Consider the following 22,768-nt stretch of genomic DNA (forward strand, 5'->3'; position numbering starts at 1 on the left):
ACTCCCATCAAGTGGGTCATTAGATCGTAACGACCGTACGAGCTACAGCAGTTGGTGCCAGGCTGTTGGCCGACTGCTAACCTCCTGAACTGGTTCTGCCGTCCACGGAACCGCTTCCGCCGCCACCCCTCGAACCGGTTCATGTACCCCATATGAGCCGGTTCTAAAACCTCGTTAACTGAGACGGGGACCGTTTCTACCGCATGGTGGACCAGCTCGTGAGACGGTTCTGCCGCCTCAAGAATTGGGTTGTATCGTCTCATGAACCGGTTCTGCCCCCTCGTGAACAGAAGGTGAGGCCTTGTGAACCAGTTCCTCTGAAGCATGAACCATTTCTGTCGCATCTTGAGCTGGCTCAGCTGCGTCATGAACCGGTTCTACCGCCTCGTGAACCGGTTCTACCGCCTCGCGAACCAGTTCCGCCTCTTCGTAAACCGGTTCCTGCTGCCTCAAGAACCACTTCCTCCGCATCTCCCACTATTCTTCCCATAGTTTAACCCACCGTCGCTTAGTTTCGAACCTGGTTCTCCCTCTTTATGAACGATTTCAGCCACATCATGAAACATACGTCATGAACCAGTTCTACCATTCCTTGAATCAGCTTCATCACTCTTCGAACCAGTCCCAACACCTCATCGAACCACTTCCATCCACCACCCAATCGAACCAGTCCCACACCCTCCAGTCGAACCACGTAAACTACCCCAGTGAACCACTCCCATCCACCACCCAGTCGAACCAGTTCCATCCACAGCTCCCCGCACCTTCTCGGCGACGTAGGAGGAAGCCTCGCACTCAACCGCGTCTGGAGTCGGTGTCCTGCACACCTGCCAGCCCCAGACGTCGCTGCCGAAGTGTAAACTCCTCACACAACAGTACGTGCCGCCGGACTGCTGAAGTAAACATTTACCCTCACGCACGGAGCTGATGGGCTGGTTACTCCCCCAGCAGGAGACGTGCACCGCGGGCTACGTAAGGCAGACGCGAGCGGACGAAAGGATCTTCGAGTGAACCTTGGACAATATTGACGTACAAGAAATGCCTGAAGCTCATGAAAACAAACGCAGACAGACAGGACCGAGGCACTACGTATGTACATATATTCATATGTATTATCATCATCATCATGTTCAATCGCAGTTCCCGCGTCAGCGAAGTAGCGCCGGGAAACAGACGAAGAATGGCCCATCTACTCATACACACAAACACACACACACAACGCATATAAACACCCATACACGCACATATACATACATATACATAACATATATATATATATATATATATATATATATATATATATATATATATATATATATATATATATATATATATGCACATACATATATACACATGTGCATATTCATACTTGCTTGCCTTCATCCATTCTGTCGCTACCCCACCGCACACGAAATGCACACGAAATAGACAGATAGATGCATAGATACATAGATAGATAAAAGCGCTTTTGTATATTACACTGTCAAAACTTAGTATTTTCGGTTTCGTTGTGGTTTTACCTGCATCTTCTATATAGCTGCTACTTGTATATCTTTTGTATATACTTAGAGATACTGTAGATTGACCGCTATAAAATGAGGTCCTATAGACGATATATGCAATGGAAAATGATGGTACTTCGATTTTTAAGAATATTTCACAGAGTTTATTTAATGTTCTTATAGAGGGATACCTGCAGGGGATTTGCAATTAGGTACTGTGGCAGATGAAGGTAAAATTTGGAATCTTGAAGTATTCAGTGATGTGAATAAGAATGATGAAAAGTTTGTATAGTTGTGTACTGGAAAAGGAATGGTGATTGGGAATACCTCCTTGGCTTAAAAAGAGAGACATACACAAATGGGTGGGTAGAGTAGATGGTAAGTGGGCATTATTAGATTATGTACAAACTGATGGGCGTGCAAAATAGATTCTTGGATGTGAACGAGTTGAGAGGGGAAGGTAGTAGTGGAATGTCTGAGGCGAGGGTCAAGATTTTCCAGAGGTTTTTGGAAAAGAAAACTCCCTTGTTTCATACATTCTAACCTGCCATTTTTCGTTCAGTGTCTCCCTTTGTATCTCCTCACACAAGCCTGTTTTCAAAGCTCACTCACTCTCACTGCCCTCACTGCATCATTCCCTCTTCCTAACCCTCTACAAACTTTCGCCTCCACCAAGAACTGATCAGACATCCCACCAGATGCTTCTCTCAGCACGTTTACATCCAAAGTTCTCTCTTCAGTATTACTATCGGTTTGGACAATCACCATCAACCTCACTCACCCACGTTATACTCATGTATGTTTTCTAGCCAGGTATTCCCGATCACCAGTTCTTTTTCAGGACGGCTCCATGAGCTATTCACTTTTTCCATTCATACTAGGTACCCTGTGGCTCATATACATATATGTGTGTGTGTGTGTATATATATATATATATATATATATATATATATATATATATATATATATATATATATATATATATATATATATATATATCGTGCTCCTTGAGAGGAGTGAAATATTAAGATGAAGGCAGACCTGCTTGCCTTACAGGAGAGTGACATTGCCCCTACGTCAGGAACCGTGTGCTGGAGGAGAGACTACAAAACCCAGACGGGAGTGGTGGAAGTCTGCCACACACACCACCACACTCACTGTATGCATGAGGTCGCGGCCGAGCTGGCGCAAGACGTGTTCAGTATAGAACATTCCCTTCCACTTACACGTATGATGTTGAATGAGGATATTAACTGAATACAACGACGGCTTGTGTCTGCCAGGGAGAACAGTGGATGCGAGCCATGGTTAAAGGGTAAGGCAGAGAACTGTAACTCCAGATGTTATGGCAGGAACAACAGGAGGATACGCATTCAAGAACAACAGGAGGATACGCATTCAAGAACAACAGGAGGATACGCATTCAAGAACAACAGAAGGGTACGCATTCAAGAACAAAAGGAGGATACGCATTCAGAAACAATTGAATGATACGCATTCAGAGGAGACGCTCTGGATGGGTCATGAAGTGTTGTACCAGAATATTCTGTAACGCTCTATGTCTCACTCGCTGGAGAAAACTGGTTATTTTTATTCTTTTATCTTTTTTTCCTTCAGGGTAAATTCCTGACGTCTGAGGGCGAGGAGGAGCTGTTGTCCACAGTGATAAATATTCATCTCGAACAATGAGCGAGAAAGATCCGAAAGGAGCTGGAGGCACGTGGACACATTTCATTTCCTTAACAGATCGAGAATGTGTGTAAGGTGTCCCAGAAAAAAATAATTTACTCACTTTTTGACACCCTATAACTCGCAGAATTTTGTTTAGGGTCATTTGGATCTGAATAAAAGTAAAAAAAAAAAAAGAACATCAGCGAGTTATAGTGTCAAAAAGTGAGTACATTTTTTTTTGGGTGGAACACCCTGTATGTATTTCTAACCATACCCCTGCTAGTTAAACTGCTGCTTGTTACAGGCACACACCTCCAACATGATCTGTACCTGGACAATGTATATGGTCTATACATGTTCTAACAGACGAAGGAAGACACATCCACTCGCATACACACATAAGGATATGATCATAGCCTAGCAGCAGCGCTCCCGCCTGTTGCACAGGGGTCCCGGGTTCGATCCTGGCTGTTGGAGGTTTGTATGTTCTATGAAGGTGCGCGTTCATATGCACTTTCTTCGTATATATATATATATATATATATATATTATGATGATCACACTAGTCCATGATGATAGTTGCGAAGGTGAAATCGCAATTTGGCAGTTCAGATAATTTCATCTAACATGTATTCTTCTCTACATGCTGCACAACACGGATCAAGGAGACAATCCCTCGTCATCAGGTGTAAACAGTTCGTGAAGATTTTGAATCCCAACACCAACACAGACTCGAAGTCCGACCCGTTACTGCCAAGCCGAGGTATACACTGTGTACAGTGTGAGGTATACACTGTGTACACTGTATTGTACACAGTGTATACCTCGGCATAGCAGTATTGGGTCAGACTACGAGTCTGTGTGTTGGTGTTAGAATCGATATTATATCTGACGCCGAGGCAGACTCTACAGCACTACAGCGTCAGGAGGAGTGCGACGCGTCCCTACATCAAGACACGACGAATACGTACAGACGAACCCGAGACCGTGTTCGATCGAGCCGAGTTTCGTATCAAGTGTTTAGACGTAGAATTTCTGGGTGGGACGCCGACTTTTTGGCATGCTTGAGTGGAGGTCATTTATCTACCACACAGCGTAGGGCGCAAGGCCACGCTACAGCAGCGCCCTGCTCGTTCGCCTGCAGCTGTTGCTGGTTATAGTCGGTCTAAGAGGGAGGCCACACAGTCCTGCTGAGGAAGGGGCGGGATGGCCCGATATTCCTGTCTCATCTGCCTCCTTAAACCGTCCGCCACCCTCATTTCCTCTGCCTTGTTCTCATACTCACCTCTCTCTCTCTCTCTCTCTCTCTCTCTCTCTCTCTCTCTCTCTCTCTCTCTCTCTCTCTCTCTCTCTCTCTCTCTCCTCACCAGCCAAGTACTGCCTGAAGGAGTGGCAGGCGAACTCCCTGAACACTCCACCAGCTCCAGCCCAACACCAGTCAGCCACACCACACCAACACTACCCTGTTTCTCCCGACCGTGGCTTCTCAACCTAGATGTTCCTTTGCCAACATCCATGAATGTTCCTGACCCGCCGAACACAGTGTTGCGCTTCACCATCTCCAACTGAAAGTACCCAAATGTGCCACGGCTGAAGTCAATATTTCTCTATATCTCTCAATCAACAGAATAGATACGTGTCACCAATCTATGGCACACACACACACACACACACACACACACGGATGATTATATTAGAACAGATACAATGGTATTAAGCACACAACACATTAGAGATACTTACGCCCCTTATCTACCAGTAGTCTACACTCTACTAAATCTACTCCATGTCCTTGGAGGTCACATTGTGTCGTGTGCCCACAGCACATGCCAGGTCCGGGCACTGTGGTCTGTGGTACAAGGAAACACGATCTAGGCAAAGCAGGTCGTACTCAACAAGGCCCCCCTCACTGGGTCCCAGCAGGTCGTCCTCCTTCATGTCAAGTCGTCAACTACGACATCCACACTACTCCAGGATATGATCAGGTCGTCATCAGCGAGGAACACGCTGGGTCGTCGTCCTCGCGGGGTCGTACCTGTCAGTCCAGAGTCACCTCAGGGTCGGTCGTCCTTATCAGCCAGGGGTCGTCACCACCTGTGGCTTAGGTCGAGTCATGACGACTCTCAAGTCGTCCCATCCAGGCCCCAGCGTCATTGAGAAGAACGACCAGGTCGTCCAGCAGGTCACGCGAGCGTGGGTCGTGCGTCCAAAAAAAAAAAATCACCTCCTCCCCTACTGGGTACGAATGGAAATGGTATGATCTGCATGTTGATATTTCTTATGTATGCCTCTCTCTCTCTCTCTCTCTCTCTCTCTCTCTCTCTCTCTCTCTCTCTCTCTCTCTCTCTCTCTCTCTCTCTCTCTCTTCCGAAAGCCACAAAGCAGCCAACCAGCCAGGCATCAGCCACACAAAACCCCGCTAATAACCACACACAAACCCCCTGTCATCCATTATAATTCCGATCACCCACACAACCCATCATCCATACAACCCCGACATTCGCATAATTCCCCTCATCCACACAACACTGTCATCCGCTCAACCAATCATCCACACAACTCCGTCACTGACATAACCCCATCACCCACACAGCTCTGTCATCCACATAACCCCATCAACCGTATTACCCAATCATCGATATAACTCCATCATCCACACAACTTCACAGCCAACAAAGCCGCGCCCTCCACACAACCATCACAACCCCATAGCTCACAAAACCCCCGTCGCGCGCACAACCCTGACAGTCACACACTGTGGGAGGAGGCACCACCGCTCCACTCTGGGCCCGGGAGCAGGAGGGTGGAAGACGTACCCCTGAGGCTAAAGACACACGAGAATTTATGGCGCTAATTGTAAACGTTTTTTATAACCGCACGAGACACTGAAATACAGCCATTGTGGACCGGTCTCCACCCTCCGTCCCGAGATGACGTCCCATCCATCTCCCCAGACTCTTGCCTCACCCAGTGTGTGTTCCTCACGCACCCATCCATCTCCCCAGACTCTTGCCTCACCCAGTGTGTGTTCCTCACGCACCCATCCATCTCCCCAGACTCTTGCTTCACCCAGTGTGTGTTCCTCACGCACCCATCCATCTCCCCAGACTCTTGCCTCACCCAGTGTGTGTTCCTCACGCACCCATCCATCTCCCCAGACTCTTGCCTCACCCAGTGTGTGTTCCTCACGCACCCATCCATCTCCCCAGACTCTTGCCTCACCCAGAGTGTGTTCCTCACGCACCCATCCATCTCCCCAGACTCTTGCCTCACCCAGAGTGTGTTCCTCACGCACCCATCCATCTCCCCAGACTCTTGCCTCACCCAGAGTGTGTTCCTCACGCACCCATACATCTCCCCAGACTCTTGCCTCACCCAGTGTGTGTTCCTCACGCACCCATCCATCTCCCCAGACTCTTGCCTCACCCAGTGTGTGTTCCTCACGTACCATCCACGTCCCCAGCCTCACGCCTCACCCACAGTGTGTCCCTCACGCACCATCCACTTCCCCAGCCTCACGCCTCACCCACAGTGTGTCCCTCACGCACCATCCACGTCCTCAGCCTCACGCCTCACCCACAGTGTGTCCCTCACGCACCATCCACGTCCTCAGCCTCACGCCTCACCCACAGTGTGTCCCTCACGCACCATCCACGTCCCCAGCCTCACGCCTCACCCACAGTGTGTCCCTCACGCACCATCCACGTCCCCAGCCTCACGCCTCACCCACAGTGTGTCCCTCACGCACCATCCACGTCCTCAGCCTCACCCAGAGTGCGCCCCCCCACGCACCTCATCGTGGTCTAAATCCACCATCCCAACGTAGACATTTCGGGTGCGTTTCGCGACAACGCAACTGACGCTCATGGTTAACCCGAGACCTGGACACGGTACGACCCCTGATGACGACCTCAGGACTGTCCTTAATGATGACTCTCTCCCTACCCTCAGTGTGGGGTATACACGTGTAGCCCAGCGGTAACACATGACATGAGTGGGGTGTCCGATCTACTGCGAGTGGTCGTCCGTCCCAGTGGTGTTTGTCTGAGTGGTTTCTTGTGTTCCAGTGGTGTTTATGAGTGTTGTCTTGTGTTCCGGTCGTGTTTGTGTGAATGGTCTTGTGTTCCAGTGGTGTTTGAGTGGTTCTGTGTTCCAGTGGCGTATTCAGTTGTTTCCTGTGGTATACTGTCCCAGTGGTGTGCGTATTCAGTGGAAATTTTATCGCAGCTGTATTTGTGTTCCGACATCATTTCGTCCTAGTGGTATCACTGTCTCAGTGGTATTTCGCTCCAGTGGTACTTGCTGGAAGTTCGGTCACATGCTAGTGTAAGGTCCCGCCGGCCGACCAACAATGATTAACATTACAGACACGAGCTCCCATCTCCTCCTACCTCGCTCGCCTGATGATTTAATTATATATATATATATATATATATATATATATATATATATATATATATATATATATATATATATATATATATATATATATATTTATACATATATATATATTTATATATATATATATATATATATATATATATATATATATATATATATATATATATATATATATTTATACATATATATATATCTATATATATATATATATATATACTTACGCATATTCGCCATTTTCCACGTTAGCGGGGTAACGTTAAGAACAGTGGACTGAGCCCTAGAGGGAATATCCTCACTTGACCCCCTTCTCTGTTCCTTCTTTTGGAAAATTACGAGAAAAAACGGGAGGGGAGTATTTCCAGCCCCTCCGCCCCCTCCCCTTTTTAGTCGTCTTCTACGACACGCAATGAATACGTGAGAAGTATTCTTTCTCCACTATCCTTAGGGATGATATATATATATATATATATATATATATATATATATATATATATATATCGTGCCACTTACCTTGAATATTGATGTGGACGTCGTGGGTAAAGCAGCTGGGTTCCTGGAGGAAGATAGAATACACAGATGTTAAAAAGATATTCCTAATTGTGCAATGCTAAAGATAATAATATGCAATTAAATTATTAGATAAAGTAACTTCGATACCTAAAGCTGATTAGACAAAAATATGGGTAAAATTGTCTTTAGGAAATTTAACAGGAGACAATACGAAACAATTAATGCAAAAAGAACAACGAACAGCACAATTCCTTGGCGGCTTAACTTGAGAAAACACGAGAGGAAATAGATAAAACAAAGATGAGTATCAAAGATAGATAAGTCAGGCGACATCAGGGGGAAAGATAACGATACGTGAATGTGTGAAAGGCATCAGTGTCTTCACGAAGTATAGACCCTTTCGCTCATGTGGAGAGAGAGAGAGAGAGAGAGAGAGAGAATGACTCCCTGACCAATCACACGTCAGGCAGGACAAGTCAAAGACGGTAGTTAAGGTATGATAAGTAAGACAAACACGATAGTTTAGGTAAGATAAGTAAGACAAACACGATAGTCTAGGTAGGATAAGTAAGACAAACACGATAGTTTAGGTAGGATAAGTCAGACAAACACGATAGTTTAGGTAGGATAAGTCAGACAAACACGATAGTTTAGGTAGGATAAGTAAGACAAACACGATAGTTTAGGTAAGATAAGTAAGACAAACACGATAGTTTAGGTAGGATAAGTAAGACAAACACGATAGGTTAGATAATTAAGTCTAAAAAGACGATAGTTTAGGTTAGGCATGTCCTACAAAGGCGATAGGTTAGGTGGGATGAGTCAGAAAAAGACGATAGTCTAAGCAAGATAAGTCAGACAAACACAATAGTTTAAGCAGTTAAGTCAAAGACGACAGTTTAGATAAGATAAGGCACGAGAGGGAATAGGGAAGATGGTCACCAAACAGATAGTGTAGATAAGAGAGCGATGCGCATGAAGAAGGATTGGGGGTGCAGCAATGCGAGGGACGGGTGTACAGGGAGCAAGACAAATAGTGATGATAAATTATGCGAGGAGTTTGGTCGTTATGTCTTCATTAGGTCAGCAGGTGAGCAGCAGCGGCGGCCTGGTGGAAAATCCTCGCGTGTCTGATAGTGATGGAGGAGGAGTGGTGACGGGTCTGGCCAGGAAGGAAGTCTTGGGTGAGGGAGGAAGAGAGGGAGGGAGAGCGTGGGCGTTAATATGATGGTAAGATCTTATCTATCCATCTATCTATCTATCTATTTACGCAGACACAATGCTACATTCGCCTGTGACTGCGCTACCGTGTTCGGCCATATGTTCGTGAGACAATGCACAGCGAGACACTTGGGCCATGGATCCACCCTGGATCCTCCAGAGTCCACGAACGCACAGGGAAAAAATAAACCATGACGTCAGCACTACCTGTCTTGCCGTTTCAAACTCGCTCCTCAGTATTTCTCCCAGGCTGAGCTGCTTCCAGCGGTGTGCTCGTGGTAAAGAAAAATCATTTCACGACGAGAACTTAATACAAGACGTAGTCAGCATGGGGCTCGCGTGTTGTCAGGTAGGCATGATAATACAGTACGAGGAAACGGGCGGCTAGATCACACAGTTTACCTGTCTGTATCGCCGTATCTTCCCATCTCTCTGTTGTTATCATTCTATCACGATATAGCAAATAGGAGGTAGGTAGGTGCAGAGAGTAGCGGCAGACGTCTGGGAGAACAAAGAAAATGTTTTGAACTGTGTGAGGGGAAAACAGGAGAACAAATTGAAGCGTCAGTGAGGGTTAGCTAATGATGGTGGTGGTGGTGGTGGTGGTGGTCGTGGTGGTGGTGCTGGGGGAGGCGTGATAAAGGGAAAAGAAGAGACGCGAAATAGATGGAGTGATTGTTTTTGAAGGACTGCTGAATGCGTTAGATGGTAGGGTGGAGGAAGGGGGAGGGAGATGTCTGGTACGAGAAGGTATGCTGAGCGAGGGAGTCATGGCGAGCGGTAGGGTGAAAAGAGCGGATGTGGTGAAAACCTTGTGGAAGGAGGAGTGTGGTAGAGTGATAGGAGTGGATGGGACTCCGATCGCGTTCCTCACGTGACAATTTCATTAACTGGGTTAAAAGAAGTTTCACTGTATCCAAGGCATATGGTGAGGTATCTGCGAGGCTCTGGGTGACATCTGTGAAGTTTATGACGTACTTGTCCTCTGAGTAAGGTCAGTGAAGTTTATGACGTACATGTCTCCAGGGTGACGTCTGTGAAGTTCATGCCGCACATGTCCTCTGAGTGAAGTCTGAAGTTCATGACGTACATGTCCCGGGGGTAACGTCTTTGAAGTTCATGACGTACATGTCCCCAGGGTGACGTCTATGAAGTTCATGCCGCACATGTCCTCTGAGTGAAGTTTGAAGTTCATGACGTACATGTCCCCGGGGTGACGTCTTTGAAGTTAATGACGTATATGTCCCCAGGGTGACGTCTGTGAAGTTCTTGACGTACAGGTCCTCTATGTGACGTCTATGAAGTTCATGAATTACTGTCAATCACGGTGCATTTTCGTGGGGAAATTCCGTCAAACTAGTCTGGAAATCATCCATCACTGGGCACTGTGGACCCTGCTGAAGGGCCTCATGACAAGCTGCAAATGGCGGACGATGTGGACAAACCATTATCTCTGGTAATTAACAAAAAAAAAAAAAATCTGGTTAGCCTGTCCAATGCTACTCCGAAACATATACATTACGCATCTCAACGTCCAATCACCTCCAGTAAACTTTCCGATTGGACCAAACTTGTTACCAATCATAATCAAGAAAAACGAAGACGTGGGCTACAAAACCCAGTCTCGAAAAAAAAGGTAAGTTAACTCCCTCCCGTCCTTTTCATCCTTCCTATCGAATTAAAATTACTCAGTCCTATGATTATGAAATCCCTCTTGCTAATAAAATCCACTCGTGTTAAGAGACCCGGGAATCCTCGATCCTGAAACTTCATTATTCAAGTTAGCGGAGCGTGTGGCCAATGATGGTTTTAGGCCATTAGCCCAGCAGAGAGGCGAGTGGCCTGGCCAGCCAAGGGCAGAGCCAGAGCCCGCCCCCTCCACGTCCCGCCCCCACCGGGGCCACGACGCGCTCCTCCAGGTCACACTCAGTGACAACTGTCTGTTTTATATATATATATATATATATATATATATATATACTGAGAGAGAGAGAGAGAGAGAGAGAGAGAGAGAGAGAGAGAGAGAGAGAGAGAGAGAGAGAGGCCAAATGGGAAGCGGAAGGATGGGGTGAAAAAGGATTGCGAGTCATCGGGACCTGAAAATACAGGAGGGTGAGAGGCGTACACGAGGTAGAGTGAATTGGAACGATGTGGTATATTGGGGTCGACGCGATGTCAATGGACTGAGCCAGGGCGTGTAAAACATACAGGTAAACCATGGAAAAGTCCGTGAGGCCTGGATGTGGATAGGAAGCTGTGGTTTCGGCGCATTGGACATGACAGCTAGAGAATGGATGTGTGTGAATGCAGCCTTTTCTTAGTCTTTTCTTTGCGCTATCTCGTTATCTGTGTTAAGCTTTCTTTAGGGGTCGAAGCTCAAAACATATATTCCATTTTTTTATACAGTATCAGCCAATGTTACCGAGACTTGGTACAGAGCTACATTAATACTATCTTTACACAGTCGATAACTACTATATCTTCTGAATGACCTGGATGGGTTTTGGCACAATGTATGGTATAGGCAGGCAGCCATGTTGCATGCACTTACAAATGTCGGCCTTCTGAGTTCTCTTGTGAATTCTTTACCACGGCCCTGACGGCAATTTAGCCGCAAGATATTCATACATCAGTTTACTTACCCCTTTATATGTGAAGATAATTGGGGAAGTTCGCTCTCTGCTGTATAAGGCTCCAGTCACGAACAGAAGTCCACATCGAGGCCAGACCTTAGATGAAGTACGAAAACATAAAAGAGAGAGAGAGAAGAAGTAAGGAAACAAGAGGAAAGGCAGTCTAAGTGTATAGGAAGAAATGGAAAAACCTGTCTTACAAGATGGGTCAGGTTGTAGCTGATGAGGAACATATGAGTATGTAAAGAGCTCCAAAGTTTAGAGGCGTAAGGGAAGAAGTCACACTTGAGTAAGCAAGAAATTCCTAAAGTTTAGAGGCGTAAGGGAAGAAGTAACACTTGAGTAAGAACTTCCTAAAGTTTGAAGGCGTAAGAGAAGAAGTAACACTTGAGTAAGCACGAACTTCCTAAGCAAGAAGTTCCTAAAGTTTAGAGGCGTAAGGAAAGAAACAGACTTCATAACAGCCCAGCCTCGTGTTGCCAACAGTAATAACGTGACGCAGTGGTCCAGCACAGCTCGTACCAGTACACACCGAGCGCAGTGTGAAGTCACTGCTGGAGCTGACTGCAAGATACTGTGACATATTCGCCAACAAATCCCCGAATGGAACACACTGTATTGGCTGGACATCGTACTGTAATTAACTTGGAGTCATTCGCCCACTTTTTGTTCCATCAGCCAGATTTACCAAATATTGGTGACCGAAATATGGCAACATTCAACGCGTTGCCAACCGTCACCATCTACGTTTGTTATTATCATTATTACCATAATTATTATCATCATATACTGATCGCAGTTTCCTGCATCAGCGAGGAAGCGCCAGGAAACAGACGAAGAACGATCCATCCACATATACATAAACGCACATACACATACACACACACACACACACACACATATATATATATATATATATATATATATATATATATATATATATATATATATATATATATATATACATATATATATATATATATATATATATATATGTAACTAGAGGGATGTCTGATCATCAACTTGTAGAGGCGAAGCTGAAGATTTGCAAATGTTTTCAGAAAAGAAGAGAGAATGCTGGGATGAAGAAAGAGGCGAGGGTAAGTGCTTGGGAAGGAGACTTGAGTGAGGAAGTACCAGGAGAGACTGAGTGCAGAATGGAAAAAGGTGAGAGCAAAGGACGTAAGGGGAGTGGGGGAGGAATGGGATGTATAAAGGGAAGCAGTGACGGCTTGCGCAAAAGATGCTTGTGGCATGAGAAAAGTGGGAGGTGGGCAGATCAGAAAAGGTAGCGAGTGGTCGGATGAAGAAGAAAGACTACTAGTGACAAAGAAGAGAGAGGCATTTGGTCGATTTTTTTGTAGAGAAGTAGTGCAAATGACTGGGAGATGTATAAAAGAAAGAGACAGGAGGTCAAGAGAAAGGTGCAAGAGGTGAAAAAGAGGGCAAATGAGAGTTGGTAAACAGAGGAAAGGTAGTGAAAGCTTTGCGGAAGATGAAAGCCGGCAGGCGGCGGGTTTGGATGGTACTGCAGTGGAACCTATCAAAAAAGGGGGTGACTGTGTTGTTGACTGGTTGGTGAGGATATTCAATGTATTTATGGTTCATGGTGAAGTGCCTGAGGATTGACGGAATGCAGGCATAGTGCCATTGTACAAAGGCAAAGGGGACAAAGGTGAGTGCTCAAATTACAGAGGTATAAGTTTGTTGAGTATTCCTGGTAAATTGTATGGGAGGGTATTGATTGAGCGGGCGAAGGCATGTACAGAGCATCAGATTACGGAAGAGCAGGGTGGTTTCAGAAGTAGTAGAGGATGTGTGGATCAGGTGTTTGCTCTGAAGAATGTTTGTGAGAAATACTTAGAGAAACAAATGGATTTGTATGTGGGATTTATGGACCTGGAGAAGTCATATGATAGAGTTGACAGATATGCTCAGTGGAAGGTATTAAGAGTATATGGTGTGGGAGGCAAGTTGATAGAAGCAGTGTATATGGTGTGGGAGGCAAGTTGATAGAAGCAGTGTATGTGGTGTGGGAGGCAGGTTGATAGAAGCAGTGAAAAGGTTTTATCGAGGATGTAATGCATATGTACGAGTAGGAAGAGAGGAAAGTGATTGGTTCCCAGGGAATGTCGGTTTGCGGCAGGGGTGTGTGATGTCTCGATGGTTGTTTAATTTGTTTATGGAAGAGGTTGTTAGGGAGGTAAATGCAAGAGTTTTGGAGAAGGGGACAAGTATGCAGTCTGTTGTGGATGAGAAGGCTTGGGAAGTGAGTCAGTTGTTGTTCGCTGATGATACACCGCTGGTGGCTGATTCGGGTGAGAAGCTGCAGAAGCTGGTAACAGTTTGGTAAAGTGTGTGAAAGAAGAAATCTGAGAGTAAATGTGAATAAGAGCAAGGTTATTAGGTACAGTAAGGTTGAGGGACAAGTCAACTGGGAGGTAAGTTTGAATGGAGAAAAACTGGAGGAAGTGAAGTGTTTTAGATATCTGAGAGTGGATTTAACAGCGGATGGAACCATGGAAGCGGAAGTGAGTCGCAGGGTGGGGGAGGGGGCGAAAGTTCTGGGAGCGTTGAAGAATGTGTGGAAGACTAGAACATTATCTCGGAAAGCAAAAATGGGGATGTTTGAAGGAATAGTGGTTCCAACAATGTTATATGGTTGCAAGGCGTGGGCTATAGGTAGGGTTGTGCGGAGGAGGGTGGATGTGTTGGAAATGAAATGTTTGAGGACAATATGTGGTGTGAGGTGGTTTGATCGAGTAAGTAATGAAAGGGTAAGATGTGTGGTAATAAAAGGAGTGTGGTTGAGAGAGCAGAAGAGGGTGTATTGAAATGATTTATTCACATGGAGAGAATGAGTGAGGAAAGATTGACAAAAAGGACATATGTATCAGAGGTCGAGGGAACGAGGAGAAGTGAGAGACAAAATTGGAGGTGGAAGGATGGAGTGAAAAACATTTTGAGCGATCGGGGCCTGAACATGCAGGTGGGTGAAAGGCGTGCAAGGAATAGAATGAACTGGAGCGATGTGGTATACCTGTGTCGATGTGCTGTCAATTGATTGAACCAGGGCATGTGAAGTGTCTGTGGTAAACCACGGAAAGTTTTGTGGGGCCTAGATGTGAAAGGGAGCTGTGGTTTCGGTGAATTACAAATGACAGCTAGAGACTGCGAACGAATGTGGCCTTTGTTGTCTTTTCCTAGCGCTACCTCGCGAGCGTGCGGGGATAGTGGGGTGCCATTTCATGTGTGGCGGGGTGGCGACGGAAATGGCTGAGTGCAGCAGGTATGAATATGTACATGTGTATATATGTATTCATCTGTATTTATATGTATGTATACACTGAAATGTATAGGTATATATATGTGCGTGTGTGGGAGTGTATGTATATACATGTGTATGTGGGTGGGTTGGGACATTCTTTCGTCTGTTTCCTTGCGCTACCTCGCTAACGCGGGAGACAGCGACAAAGCATAATAATAAAAGATATTTGTTTATGGATGTGATTGTAAGGGAGGTGAATGCAAGACTTTTGGAATGAGGGGCAAGTATGCAGTCTGTGTGGATGAGAGGGCTTGGGAAGTGAGTCAGTTGTGCGCTGATGATACAGCGCTGGTGGCTGATTCAAGTGAGGAACTGCAGAAGTTGGTGACCGCGTTTGGTAAGTGTGTGAAAGAAGAAAGCCGAGAGTAAATGTGAATAAGAGCAAGGTTATTAGGGTCAGTAGGGTTGAGGGACAAGTCAATTGGGAGGCGAGTTTCAATAAAGAAAAACTGGAGGAAGTGGTGTTTTAGATGTCTGGGAGTGGATTTAACAGCGGATGGAACCACGGAAGCGTAAGTTAGTCACAGGGTGGGGGAGGGGAGAAGGTTCTGGGAGCGTTGAAGAATGTGTGGAAGGCGAGAACATTATCTCGGAGAGCAAAAATGGGAATGTTTGAAGGAATAGCGGTTCCAACAATGTTATATGGTTGCGAGGCATGGGCTATAGATAGGGTTGTGCTGAAGAGGGTGGCTGTGTTGGAAATGAGATGTTTGAGGACAATATGCGATGTGATGTGGTTTGATCAAGTAATGAAATGGTGAGAGAGATGTGTGGTAACAAAAAGAGGGTGGTTGACAGAGCAGAAGAGGGTTATTGAAATGGTTTGGTCACATGGAGAGAATGAGAGAGGAAAGATTGACAAAGAGGATATACGTGTCGGAGGTAGAGGGAACGAGAAGTGGGAGACCAAATTGGAGGTGGAAGGATGGAGTGAAAAGATCTTGAGCGATCGGGGCTTGAACATACAGGAGGGTGAAAGGCGTGCAATGAATAGAGTGAATTGGAACGATGTGGTATACCGGGGTCGACATGCTGTCAATGAATTGAGCCAGGGCATGCGAAGCGTCTGGGGTAAACTATGTACATTTACAAGTGCTGTACAAATATCATGTACATTCATATGTAATGTACAGATCAAACGTACAATTATAAGTACTGCACAGATCCAATGTATTATGGTAAGTATTGTACTAATTTCGAACACAATTATAAGTCATGTATTGATCCCATGTACAATTATAAGTACTGTACAGATTTCAAACTAGTACACGTACTGTACAGATCCCATACACAAATCCCAACTCTGGGACACAAACATACGTGCTGGCCACTCGCCCTGGGAGGAGACAGGCCCCACACACTTGGATTCAAGCGAGATATCTAAGGCTGGTGGGATTCGAAGCCCAGACTCTGCAAATAAGGGCCCATGGCCTACCTTCCAAAATACAGGGCCACTCACGACGTCCAGGCCCGAAACACTGTCCCCAGGTATGTACTATATACCCCCCACTACACCCCACCCCCTTCAGGAGGTATATGTACAGGCCAAGTATAGAAAACGTGAGCCCCGAAACCATTAGCCAAATGACTTTCTCAGGGAAGCGCGCCTGGAGTCCAACTGGCTCTTGCCTCGTGCATGACTGGCAGGCGGGAGGAAAGCAGGCCAGAGAACGCCCACAATGAACAGTTGTGGGGTGAGGGTGAGGGTGGGCGGTGGCGGGAAGAGGCAGAGCGTTCGGGAGATGGAGAGAACGAGAGAGAGAGAGAGAGAGAGAGAGAGAGAGAGAGAGAGAGAGAGAGAGAGAGAGAGAGAGAGAGAGAGAGAGAGAGAGAGAGGTGCACAATTGGAAATAACTCTGAGGGAGTTGGGCAGATGGGGCGACATTGTGTCTTGGGCATATAGTAAGGGGAGATGAATAGGGAGGGGGTACGTAGGTTACAGGAGAAGTGGGGGAATGACCATTGAATGGGTGAGGTTGAGGAGGGAGGGAGGGGGAGGCGCGAAGGCCACACACTGGCAGATAAAGAAGGGATACTGACCCATGGGTGGGAAGAAAGGTGGGGGGGGGGGGGGGGAGAGCATATGTGAATCATAGGAGATAAGGGAACCCATAGCGGAGATAAGGACAAAGAACGGGAGGAGATAAGAACGAGAGAGAGAGAGAGAGAGAGAGAGAGAGAGAGAGAGAACGCAGGCCAGGTGATGACTGGAGTGAAACTAAACAGGGACAGATCTGTGGCCACGTAGGATTAATGGAATGACGATGAAGTTGTGTATGAAACAGCCAGCAAATGATCTACAAGCCAGAATAATTATAGTGTAATATAATGACTGTACATGGTACTGGGTAATGTACTATAATTACAACAGATGGTACTGGGTAATGTACTATAATCACAACAGATGGTACTGGGTAATGTACTATAATTACAACAGATGGTACTGGGTAATGTACTATAATCACAACAGATGGTACTGGGTAATGTACTATAATCACAACAGATGGTACTGGGTAATGTACTATAATCACAACAGATGGTACTGGGTAATGTACTATAATCACAACAGATGGTACTGGGTAATGTACTATAATCACAACAGATGGTACTGGGTAATGTACTATAATCACAACAGATGGTACTGGGTAATGTACAATAATCACAACAGATGGTACTGGGTAATGTACTATAATCACAACAGATGGTACTGGGTAATGTACTATAATCACAACAGATGGTACTGGGTAATGTACAATAATCACAACAGATGGTACTGGATAATGTACTATAATCACAACAGATGGTATTGGATAATGTACTATAATCACAACAGATGGTACTGGGTAATGTACTATAATCACAACAGATGGTACTGGATAATGTACTATAATCACAACAGATGGTATTGGATAATGTACAATAATCACAACAGATGGTACTGGGTAATGTACTATAATCACAACAGATGGTATTGGAAAATGTGCAATAATCACAACAGATGGTACTGGGTAATGCACTATAATCACAACAGATGGTATTGGATAATGTACAATAATCACAACAGATGGTGCTGGATAATGTACAATAATCACAACAGATGGTACTGGATAATGTACAATAATCACAACAGATGGTACTGGATAATGTACAATAATCACAACAGATGGTACTGGATAATGTACAATAATCACAACAGATGGTACTGGATAATGTACAATAATCACAACAGATGGTACTGGATAATGTACAATAATCACAACAGATGGTACTGGATAATGTACAATAATCACAACAGATGGTACTGGATAATGTACAATAATCACAACAGATGGTGCTGGATAATGTACAATAATCACAACAGATGGTGCTGGATAATGTACAATAATCACAACAGATGGTACTGGATAATGTACTATAATCACAACAGATGGTACTGGATAACAATAACTTCGAGTTTACAAGATCTGAACACGTCCTTGAAGCGATCAAAACCCACGTCAGTAAATTCTCTCTACACAGGGAGGGTGTGGAAGGCGACAGAGCTAGCTGGACACTCATGGTGTTACAGGGTCGGGCCGTCAACAACCAGGTGGGAGGCCTGCAGGTGTAGTGTAGAGACCATAATGAGATAATGATGATTAACATCATTTAGGCCAGAATTACCTGGGGGATGAGGGCCACGCCTCATTACGGCAGTCGATTAAACGAGACTCGTTTGTTCAACGCTGCCTTACGCTGAGGCAAGCACTGGCCGTAGGAACTAGAATCAATAAGATAGTAGGGGGAGGGTGAATCTTATGGACTACGCTAGTTCTCAGACGATAGTGGACACCCCGAGATAACGCACCGTATACAAACACCAGCCACACACACACAGCCTGCACGGGAGTCTCACGTAACGAGAGGTAATTACCCACATCCACACGTCCAGGGTTCCGTCCAGGGACCTGGAGGCCATGGTAACCTCTCGACCTGGAGGCCATGGTAACCTCTCGACCTAGAGGCCATGGTAACCTCTCGACCTAGAGGCCATGGTAACCTCTCGACCTAGAGGCCATGGTAACCTCTCGACCTGGAGGCCATGGTAACCTCTCGACCTAGAGGCCATGGTAACCTTTCGACCTGGAGGCCGTGCATGACTCATTCACTCATCACCTCATAAACTCACTCACTCATCACCTCATAAACTCACTCACTCATCACCTTATAAACTCACTCACTCATCACCTCATAAACTCATTCACTCATCACCTCATAAACTCATTCACTCATCACCTCATAAATTCATTCACTCATCACCTCAAATTCATTCACTCATCACCTCAAATTCATTCACTCATCACCTCAAATTCATTCACTCATCACCTCAAACTCATTCACTCATCACCTCAAACTCATTCACTCACATCGCCCTACAACTCAGACATCGTGGTGCTAAGGAGGAAAAAAACAAATACAAAAAGGAGCAGCAAAACCCACTCCCTAAGCACAGAAATGTTCATGGAATCTGGGTAAAAGAAAAAATTGGAACAAACCATATATCGTATACTGGCCCTATTTACCTTATCAAATTATCATTTTTGCATATCTAGCTTCGCGTGGTATTAGCAGGGGGGAGGGGGGGAGGGGAAAAAAAAGGAAATTGTATTATGGACAATAAACTTGGCTATTTTTTTAGGGGAAATGAAGGCCTGAGCGATTCAATTCCACTGAAAATACAATATAAAAGAAAAATTGAATTTTACAGTCACCGGTCCATTTTCTATATTTATCAGAGAATCCGGGACGAGCTGAATTAAAAGAAAGTGATTCATATCTAGGCAAAGCTTCAAGTGGTTCTAACTTGTGTCTCGTTAAATCCGTCGGCACATCAAGAAATTCTGGAAACGAGACAAAAACCGACGTATAATCGTAGCTCGTATACACACGAATCGACTTTCTACTACAGACACAAAATGAGCGAGGTAACACACACACACACAAACACACACACACACATATATATGTGGATGGAGTTGTGCGCAGGAGGGTGGATGTGCTGGAAATGAGATGTTTGAGGACAATGTGTGGTGTGAGGTGGTTTGATCGAGTAAGTAACGTAAGGGTAAGAGAGATGTGTGGAAATAAAAAGAGCGTGGTTGAGAGAGCAGAAGAGGGTGTTTTGAAATGGTTTGGTCACATGGAGAGAATGAGTGAGGAAAGATTGACCAAGAGGATATATGTGTCGGAGGTGGAGCGAACGAGGAGAAGTGGGAGACCAAATTGGAGGTGGAAAGAAGGAGTGAAAAAGATTTTGAGTGATCGGGGCCTGAACATGCAGGAGGGTGAAAGGCGTGCAAGGAATAGAGTGAATTGGAACGATGTGGTATACCGGGGTCGACGTGCTGTCAATGGATTGAACCAGGGCATGTGAAGCGTCTGGGGTAAACCATGGAAAGTTCTGTGGGGCCTGGATGTGGAAAGGGAGCTGTGGTTTCGGTGCATTGTTACATGACAGCTAGAGACTGAGTGTGAACGAATGGGGCCTTTGGTGTTCTTTCCTAGCGCTACCTCGCACACATGAGGGGGGAGGGGTTTGTTATTCCATGTGTGGCGAGGTGGCGATGGGAACAAATAAAGGCAGACAGTATGAATTGTGTACATGTGTATATATGTATATGTCTGTGTGTGTATATATATGTGTACATTGAGATGTATAGGTATGTATATTTGCGTGTGTGGACGTGTGTGTGTATACATTGTGTATGGGGGTGGGTTGGGCCATTTTCTTTCGTCTGTTTCCTTGCGCTACCTCGCAAACGCGGGAGACAGCGACAAAGCAAAATAAATAAATATAAATAAATGAATATATATATACCCCTAAAGACATTAAAGACTTTATAGTTAATTTCTGTTAAGTGTAGAATGTACTTAATCATCACTATCACTTTTGGGAAATAACGAGAAGTTTGTAGAAATATGAAGTAATAAAACTCAGGAAGCGAGACCCTGGCAGCAGTTGGCACGGCGGGATGAAGGTTGTGTGTGGGTGGGGGCAGACACGCCGTGGGGGAGGTGGTATACCGGGCAGCTCTCGACCTCCTCCCATGCGGATTACGGTCAATGGCGGATGTTCACACTGTCCTCTTCCTTCCCCCACATAACACTCACATGCGTCCCCCAACAACCCCCCCCCTCCTCCCCTCCCCAGTCTGGCCGAGACCATCCATGCGTCCACATACGACCATCCACCCCCGCTCTCATGTTCCCACTCCAGCCATGCGTCCACATACGACCACCCCCGCTCTCATCTTCCCACTCCAGCCATGCGTCCACATACGATCACTTGCTTACACCATCCATGCGTCCACATATGACCACATGCCTACACCATCCATGCGTCCACATACGACCACTTGCTTGCACCATCCATGCGTCCACATATGACTACGTGCCAACACCATCCATGCGTCCACAGACAAATGGTGTCACCCGGGGTCGGCTGACAACACCTGGTGTTATCTTCGGTCAGCTGACAGCAATTGGTGCCTTCCTGGGCCATGTGACAACAGCTGGTAAATGTTCTTCCTACCAGCTGGTTCATATCTACAAGCGTCCCACTTGCCTTGGTGTGGAGTCCTGGTCATATACCTGGGGAACGTTTTCTTCCCACCTGGCCCTCTGGCTCAACAGCCCTCTTCCGATCACGTCTGTTTATTCATCAGGCAACGTGATGCTGCTTCCTACGGTTTCTTCACGGAGACCAAACACACGAGGATTAGCCGTTATGACGTCTCCTTCCTTCCTTCGTCACGCTTCTAAGTTCTGCAGAGGCTTTTTCTCCCTTCTCTGAGGTCTCCCTCTTCGGACGTCAGGTCCACAAACACCACAGGAACTCTGTTCAATCCCCAATGTAGTTCTACCTATTCCATTACGAGGAAATTCATTCTATTTTTTCCCCCTTTTCTCGTCCCTCATGGACTCGACTGGTGGGAGGGGGGGGGGGGGGAATCTTCATGGCATCGACGGGGGGGGGAGCAGCCATGTGCCCATACCATACCAAACCAGCAATAAAACAAGAACAAAACTCATCAAAAAAAAACCCTTCCGTTGTAGAACAGGCGGGAGCAACACGAAGCAAAATATCGCACATGTGAAGCCTTACTGACCAGCTCTACGATGACCAGCTCTGCACCGACTTGCTCTACACCGACCAGCTCTGCAGTGTCCAGCTCTGCACTGACCCGCTCTAAACCAACCAGCTCTACACTGACCTGCTCTATAATGACCAGCAGTGTCCAGCTCTGCACTGACCCGCTTTACACCAACCAGCTCTACACCGACCAGCTCTACACTGACCAGCTTTGCACCGACCAGCTCTACAATGACTAGCTCTACACCGACCAGCTCTACGCTTACCAACACTGCACTGATGAGCTCTACACCAATAAGCTTTAAACAGACCAGCCTTACGCTTATCTGGTCTACGCAGATCAGTTCTGGTACAACACGTGGGTATGATA

The 22,768-nt window shown here is 45.9% G+C and overlaps 1 protein-coding gene across 2 annotated transcripts in view; it reads right to left on the reverse strand.

Moving 5' to 3' along the window:
• Window positions 1–22,768, reverse strand: part of LOC139765812 (uncharacterized) — a 794,527-nt gene that overhangs the window by 511,441 nt on the left and 260,318 nt on the right. For both annotated transcript variants that reach the window (XM_071693606.1, XM_071693607.1), the window contains exon 4: window positions 8,085–8,127. In XM_071693606.1, the coding sequence (XP_071549707.1) occupies window positions 8,085–8,127 (43 nt within the window). The remainder of the gene's footprint in view (window positions 1–8,084; window positions 8,128–22,768) is intronic.

This window comes from Panulirus ornatus, chromosome 56 (assembly GCF_036320965.1).
Source record: "Panulirus ornatus isolate Po-2019 chromosome 56, ASM3632096v1, whole genome shotgun sequence".
Taxonomy (NCBI): domain Eukaryota; kingdom Metazoa; phylum Arthropoda; class Malacostraca; order Decapoda; family Palinuridae; genus Panulirus; species Panulirus ornatus.